The sequence below is a fragment of the Acanthaster planci genome, linkage group LG06, assembly GCF_054643075.1.
Source record: "Acanthaster planci isolate LZ-2023a linkage group LG06, COTS_SCS, whole genome shotgun sequence".
In the NCBI taxonomy this organism is placed as follows: Eukaryota; Metazoa; Echinodermata; class Asteroidea; order Valvatida; family Acanthasteridae; genus Acanthaster; species Acanthaster planci.
The window spans coordinates 10,639,506-10,647,722 of record NC_141782.1 but is presented as its reverse complement, the minus strand read 5'-3'; the positions used below and the strand labels follow the sequence as shown (position 1 = coordinate 10,647,722).

Below are 8,217 nucleotides of genomic sequence, written 5' to 3'. Positions count from 1 at the left end.
ACCAATTATGCCGGAACCAACCCGCCCACCAGTGCCAACCCATGCATTGCGCCCTCTGCGTTAACACTCAGTGGACACTATCGATATGCGGAAGTCCGCAATCTGGCCGAGTCGCATCGATAATCTGTTCCCGACTTGTCAGCGTGTGAGTGACGTTGCACTTCGAGCAGCCGTTTCTGAACAGCGAAGATTTCTTGAAAAGACTGTTTGTTGCATCATTCCAAGTCTTCTCTTAATACTAGTTTCATTCAGAAGTGGACAGGAATAAATCAAATCTGGGCCACAACGGCTAAAGTTAAGCGCTGCAGTAGTGCAGGCCGAAACATCTGGTTGCACCGGCATGGTTGCACAATGTTGATGACGACAACGTAAGTGAAATCATGGTGAAATTTACTCAGCCTGTTGAGTGCAAAGTAATGAGCTCGAACGTGGAGACCGTATATGAACCGTACATTGTTTCATATGGAGGATGTCTAGCATATGTTGCACGTTTAACCCACTTTTCATACGAAATATATTTCAGACATTGTTTTTTTTTGTACGAAGTCGAGGTTTTTGCCGTTATGTGGTTACACTTTATCTATTTTAAAAATGCTGACATTTTTGAAGTTCAGTGAACCACACGTAACATTAATACAATATAAATAATAACTAAATTCACCCATGAACCTGCCACAGTCCAGAAAATATCCAAACCTTTTTGTATACTCACCTACATGTACCATGCCTACAGTAACAAGTGAGTGTGTAGCCATGGTAGCCCTGTGGTCAGAGCATGCTCCCTGATCCTGAACACAAACCTACATGTACACGTACATCCCCTGAATGATTCAGGGATGTATATGTACAAAAGTTTGCATAGTTAGTTGTCATGCTAGTACATACATAAGCAAATTATACATGTATCAAGGACCAGTTATCACCCAACATCCAATGCCCTTTATAGAGAGCCTCGTTAAGTAACTCTTGAAAATGGATTGTTGGTTGCATTTTAAATGTAAACATATGTATACATGTAGATGGATGGTTTACGCGGTCATTGTCTCGGATGGAATGTATGCAGGACTAGTGACTTGACTTTGAGAATGGCTTATTTAAACCATGGCAGGATATGGAAATGAGACAATTTCTTATTACAGTTTCTCACAAAAGGTTTATGATAAACACCAGAATATCACATAAGCAAGTACATGTACATGTACCACTTCCTACAGTATCTGACTGTGCCATGAAAAATTCACATTTTTTGTGTACATTTTGTCTTTTATTTACAGGTTGACGGAGTTGCAACCAGAAGTTTCAAGAAATTTGAAGAAAGGCTTGGGCAGGTTTTTTTTTACCCATTACACAAACTTCATACCAGTATATTGCATGAGTCACCTTGCTACCAACTCCCATATATTTTGACATTGGAAGAAATCATTGTGGTGTGAACAGTGCATCATGGGAGTAAAAGGACTTAGCTCTATGATTGAGCAGTATCCGTCACTGTTCACAAATCACTGCCTGCATGATGAGGGTCTTGTCATAGACGGCTATGCACTCCTGTTTTACCTGTATTTTGATCGCCCTCCGTGTGATGATGGGCATCATGGTGGATGCTACGAGAACTTTTCAGCCAAGTGCAAGCTTTTCTTTCACAATCTTGCCAAGTGTAATGTTTCTCCTTATCTGGTGTTTGATGGAGCCATGGAGAAGGACAACAAAAAGCTTGCAGAAACAAAGTCCAGGAGCCTGGAACGCATCCGGACAGCTGTTGCTATTTCTGGTGGCAGTGGTGGGATAGCTGTGTCTCCCTGCAGTGTACTGGTATTTATCAAGGTGCTTGATGATCTTGGCATTCCATATGTATTTTGCGACTTTGAGGCTGATGCTGAAACTGCAGTACTAGCCAATGCTTGGAACTGTGTAGCAGCTTCGCGTGACAGTGACTTCTACATCATGGACCTAAGAGTTGGGTACTTGCCACTTGACTATTTGGACTGGAAGAATCCAAGAAAGGCGAAGGCACCGGAAGCAGCGGCACAGTCCAGAAGGAGAAGGTGTAAAATGTCAACTGAACCTTCAGCCAGTGAGCTGTACATTGAGTGTAAGAAATACAAACGTAGTGCACTGTGCAAAATGTTCCATGTCAAGCAGACATTACTGCCAGTACTTGCCACTGCTGTTGGGAACGATTACAAAGACACCTTTGGGGCCTCTCTTGACCCATTCCACAGTTTTGTTCACTCCCAGTTCTCTCGGTCAAAATCAGGCAGTAAGAGCCACAATCAGATTATCAGCTACCTGTCCTGGCTGAGTGAGAAAGAGACCATTGAGGAAGCTGTTGGAGACATGGTCAGGCACGTGACAGGTGCCAACCTAGAGAAGCTGAGACGGCTCATTGATGCTTCACTTGAGATGTACCAACTGTCAGACAGCGAACCTTCGGGACATGTGTCTGGAGGTCTTGGGAAACCTGCCAAAAGCAAGTTGGCAGCATTTGTCTCTGTACCGCCATGGTTTGTTGTGCTGCTGAACGAGGGTAAAGTGTCGGCATTGTGTGCTAATGTCCTGTGCAACAAGAGGGTGTTCCTAACTATTCAAGTGGAAGACCCTCTCCAACCTAGTGCTGGAAGAGCATCACTCAACATCAGATCCGTCTTGTATGGCATCCTGCTCAAAGAGCAGAAGTCAGCCTCCAGGAGACAGCCAGTTGTTGAGGAGTATGCGCAGTCCTTAGGAACGCTCAAATACAGCACTGTGGAGCCAGTCTATGAGATGGCTAAAGATGATGAGCACAGGTTAGCCATGCCGGGTCTGCAGGATATCCCAGCCATGTCTGAGACCGATCGCAGAGGTGTTCTCCTTGCCGCAGTGGATGTTGATGGCTCAGTCATTAGTGGCATTCCAGCCGTGTTCCAACTAGCCACCTGTGTGACAGTGTACTTGCTCAGTCATGCAGACCCACCTGTCTACTCGGACCATGCTTTAGCAGTGATTGTGAGCTGGTTACATGGAGTGGCAGCAAGCAGACAGAGACACATCAGCAAGGGTGAAGCCACCCCGGAGCACCTGCAAATGGACATGGAAAACTCTGACGTGCATGCCATACTCCGAAACTGCAAGCCACATGCAAAAAAGTACAAGGAAACCAGAAGGTTAGATTCGGAAGTGATCCAGGCAGTGGCACAGTGGCAGCAGTGCTTGCTGGACTTGGAGAACCTGAACAAACTCCTGCTCTGTCCCTATATGCATCCTGACATGGCAGTCCTATACGATGGGCCCCTGATTCATAGCTTCGTCCTGATCCTGAAGTCGATGACCATGCGGGAGCAGCGGCTGTGGGTGGGTTCAGAGCTGCTGCGGGGTACAACGTCAAGGGTTCAGGCTTTGTTTGATCAGCTCCTGGAGCCCTGTTGGCCCCTCCTCCTGCCAAGGCAAAAGACCATTAGGGCCAAGAAGGGCAAGAGGGCACAAAGGGGTGCATCTAGGCAGTCGTCATCGGGCACTCCTGCTCAGAGCGGAGGAGCTGCTGGAGGTAATGCAGAGGAAGAAAATGACAAACTGGCTTACGGTGTCAGAGTTTTCAGCAGGTTTGCCCCACTTGGATTGAGTGACAGGTGGGATCCTAGTCAGTCATGAATGAATCCTTCAATAAACTTTGATTTACACATTCCAGTATACATCCACATCCCAACCTTTGTGCTCATTACTTCTGCTTACGCACTCGTATGCAGTACCTACTTGTGTGGGAACAACTCATTGTCTACTGAAATAAAAGGGTGTTAGTTTTGAGGCTAAAGGAGACACATTCATGCTATGGCTGTTGGCCTGTTTGTTTTATACAGATACGGATCTCGATCAGTGATCCAGTGGTTCACAGACACTGGTACTCGCCCAGTGGATGGAGCATTGAGATAACTGATCGAGATCCAGGTTTGTGTGAAACAAACAGGCTCTATGAGGTGACTTCATGAGTGGACATTAGCCATGGGCAAAGGTTTTTGACAAGTTGGCAGTTGTCAAGATTTTTGTCCTTTTTTATTTTGTTTTGGGAAGTCATGTAACATGCACCATGTTCATGCTAAAGTTTTCAGAAAAGTGTTCATGTTTAGAGAATGGGAAGTTAATATATAGGTGCAAGACTTCTCAGTTTTTCTCAGTTGGTGGTGATGGTCCTTTCCTGCAAATTTACATGTAAATGTGTGCTGTCACGTGTACTTTAAAAGATTTTAGGATGCACTTTTGTTAAACCATATGGTCAGACAAATACATGTATGTAGACTTATATGAAAAGTTTAAACTAAAACAGCCTCTGGTGATGGCCATATTTGGATTGTAGTATCTAGCTTATTAAAGAATCACCATTGCAAACACGTCCCAAACAGACGCAGTGATTTTACCAACGTCGCTTATACTGTTATAAATCAATACCAATTGTAAATGAATACTTTTATCCAAATGTCGCAACTTAATGATACATACAATTTTGGCTTGGAAAATTTTAAATTTCTAAAAGGAACCTTACTTTTTGGTGCTAGAAAGAATTTGAAACCTTAACTCATTTTAAGGCATTGCAAAAGGATTTGAAAGAATTATTATAGAAGGTTTTTGTAAAAAAAAATGTTGACCATACATTCGCTGGTGCATGACATCATCATGAAGTGATAACGTTTCCTGCTGCCTTTGCCCAAACACAAAACATGAACTGCAAACATTCAAGCAAGAGGGGCTCTCTACATTATCCATTCTTTCAGGCACATTTGATGTCTCTAGTGTTGTTTTGAGGTTCCATCTTAAGGAGATCTTAAACATATTGTTTTTTGTGAGTTGAATGCCAGTTCTAACTTTAACCTATATATTGATTACATAATTTTGATAAATCACCTTCGATACAACACTGATCAGATGAGGAGTATACTGTATGTGTACATGTATGCAAATGTGTGTATGAACTTTCTTAATTTTTTAAATCATGGTATATTTATATAATCGGTAAAATTCATGATCAGTTGACTATGCGGAATATTTTAAACATAATGTTATCACAGTATAGCATGTTCTCCCGTGTTTTAACATCCACGCTGCTTTTAATTAACATTTAATATCTGTGCATTTCTAGTATACGTCTGGAAATTGTTAAAAATTGGTCATCCATGCGTAGAATTTCATGTACCAAACATGCTATTTTCAGTGGGAGGCACTAGCAGTTGAGCCAATCAGATAAGTGTTGAACCATAAAAAAAAACCGATTGGAGAAGTAATCAGAAATTCTATTAAAAAAACAAAACAAAAGACATTAGTAAAAGTCAAGGCGTCGGAAATTCTATGGTAGGGTTGCTACCCAATAAATTCTACCTCACATCGCCGAGTGAGGAGCTTCATCCACTTGCCCATCAGGGGGTTACGGGCTATATGAATACAACTTGAAAGATGTGAAATAAAAAAAAATATATAAAAACGGAGGGTCAAAAATACTTAACCAGGAATTGAACCTGGAACCTCTCCCTCTAAGGGTCAGCAGCTCTAACCGCCAGCCACTAGGAGATCTGCTTTAGGAAAACTTGAGGTGCCAAAACCATGGAAGTGCCAAAATTTCTTTGGTAGGACTTGGACCTGGCGCTCTGGAGTCAGCAGCTCTATCTGGATCACCGGGATCCTCTCACTCTTGAAAAATTCTATTGTGAACAAATTTAATAATAAACAAACAAACAAAAAACCCGAGGCGCTGAAAAGTCTTTGGTGGGAATTGATCCCGATGACTCAGCGGCTCTAATCACAGGACCACCTGGATCGTCGTACTTTAGAGAGGTTCCAAAAAGGGGTAAAAACGCAGGCGCAATAATTTTTGAAAGGACTCGAACATAGGAACTCCCGCTCTTGAACCAGCAATTGTGACTACTGGATCTTGCTACTCCTGGAAGGTTAAAAGTACCGCTTGAAAATTTTTCGTTACAAGAAAATTTGATGAAAATGGAGATTGCAAACATTCTCGGAAATGAATTCAACCCGGGAACTTTCATCACAGAGAAAGCGGCTCTAATTACTATGTCCCCAGAGGTCCTCTCACTCATGGTAAGTTACTAACGCCGCTTGAAATTTTTTTATCGCAAAAAAGTAAAGAGAGACGCAAAAACAAATTGTCGGAAGGAATTGAACATGGAATCTTTCAATTTAGAGACAAGTTCTATCTGGACCCCTGGATCGTGCCTCTTGAAAATTTCTTTCGGAAAAATTAATTCGAATGAGGGGCTAAAACTTCGCTGGCATGATTTGAACCTGAGACATCCCAGTCAGAAGTTAGAGGGAACAGAAGGTTTGCAAGACTGCAGTCTTGCAGGCCCGAGTGCTTTTCTACCACAGGGCATGCACAAAGGAGGTTTCCCTATGGAATAAAAGAAATGCCCTGCAAAATGGCTACACCGCAAGGCCTCTGTTGAACCTGGGACCATTGTTAGCTCCATGCCGGGACCCTCTCACTCTGGCTTCAGAAGCACCAGCTACCGTCCACCGGGTTGTTGCCATTTCCGAATGATCTAGATTGCAGACGACGCTTGATAAATTCGATGGCAAACAAAATAAATACGGGTGATTCACACAAAAGTCGTGTGCGCTTCGATGAGTTTAATTAAAGTACCAATCTCCAACATCCAAAAACTTTGGAAGGTCAGATTTTGCTTTCTTAATGCATGTTTTGAATTTCTAAGGATATATTTACTCGGGAGGTTTTGTGTAAGACGAGTAGAATTTGCTTAAAGGAGATATGACGGGCACAATTTTTAATTTCACAGAATTATAGAACATAAGATTAATTGTTTTTGCTGCATTAATTTTATACAACTTGAAGGTAGAGACAATAAAATGGGGCTTCAACTCTTAAATTCGTGAATCTTTCCCAAAAGATGTTTGGATCAACTTTTTTTGTCCATGTGAATTATTTGGATAAATATTTATTCTACACTAGAGTGTAAATAGCCAACGGGGATCCGAATAGGAACATTTGAAGCAGCTCCACATAAAAGTCACCAGTCCCAGTATCAGCCATCAATTCGTCCTAATTTCAACCTCAATAACGGGAAATTAAGCACACGCGGCCATTCTGCACATTAATAGAAACACGTCACATGTATAAGCCACAATTCGTTTCCTTTCCACGCCCCCTTGAAAATGATTGCACTACAAACCACGAATAGAAGAAGTACTTCCAAGGGCATTCACGAGAAAAAAAAATAAAATCCACAATTTTTGCAATGCATTTTTCTTTACTGCAAACCTTGAAAACATACCACTGAGCTTCAATAAACCTATACTTTCAATTTCGTTTGCTCTTGTAAATGGTCTTGGTTCCTTTTTGTTTTTATGCCAATGCAGATGTTCATATTAAAAAATATAACGTCCTGCAAGGGAAGGAAATGCCAAGGTTGCAATGGTTTGGGCAAAAAATGTTCATTTAAAAACACATGTAGTATCTATGTTGAACATGTCAAAATTTCCTGTCGGCCATATTGAATTCATAGCGAGGTTAACTATTTTTGCACCTGAGACTAGAAATTAAAACACTGGAATAAAACTTCATTACAATTAAATGTCAGTTATGCCAATGAAGAATGTGAAATTTATTATCTATATCTATATGCATGTAATTAAACCGCATTAAAAACATCAAAAAATAGTTTAGAACCACCCCGTTTAATATATTCCAATGAATAAGTTAAATTCTGTAGCAGTTCAAAAATGACTTCCCGTGAAAATGTTGAAGCATTCAAACACCAAGAACTTTTCAGACTGGTTTCACAGCGTTTCTGCACATGTGTTATGTGTTAAGTTACGTTTTATGTAAATTCACTTAGTTTTTAAAATACCCTGTCATGAAAACTAATCAGGCAAATTGTTATAATTCCAAAAATGAATGCGGAAATGAAAGTGCTCTACAAAATCTTCACAAAATGAATTGATGAGAAGTTTGTTTCTGAAGACAGCTGTTAATATCTTTTAAATTAAGGTCTGTTGAAATAGCTGAAAAAAAAACAGATTGCCTACAAAAATTAATTGCAATTTAAACAATTTTCATGCAAGTCAACATACATCTACAGTACTTTAAAAATGACGATAAAGCACGAGTAAAAATACTGTACTTATGGCGAGTAACTACACTCTGCAAGTTATGTCTTTGGTTCAGTTTTTACTCGCAGTAAAAATGTCGAAGCAGATCTTCAAAAATAATAAACCATTTAA

At 41.0% G+C, this 8,217-nt stretch overlaps 1 protein-coding gene across 1 annotated transcript; it reads left to right on the top strand.

The window, feature by feature from the left end:
* The first annotated feature begins 106 nt into the window (after window positions 1–106).
* Window positions 107–5,290, top strand: aste1 (asteroid homolog 1). The gene is made up of 2 exons (XM_022250962.2): window positions 107–368; window positions 1,275–5,290. The coding sequence occupies exon 2, from the start codon at window positions 1,444–1,446 to the stop codon at window positions 3,622–3,624; it is 2,181 nt and encodes a 726-aa protein (XP_022106654.2). The 5' UTR covers window positions 107–368; window positions 1,275–1,443; the 3' UTR covers window positions 3,625–5,290.
* Window positions 5,291–8,217: the final 2,927 nt, after the last annotated feature.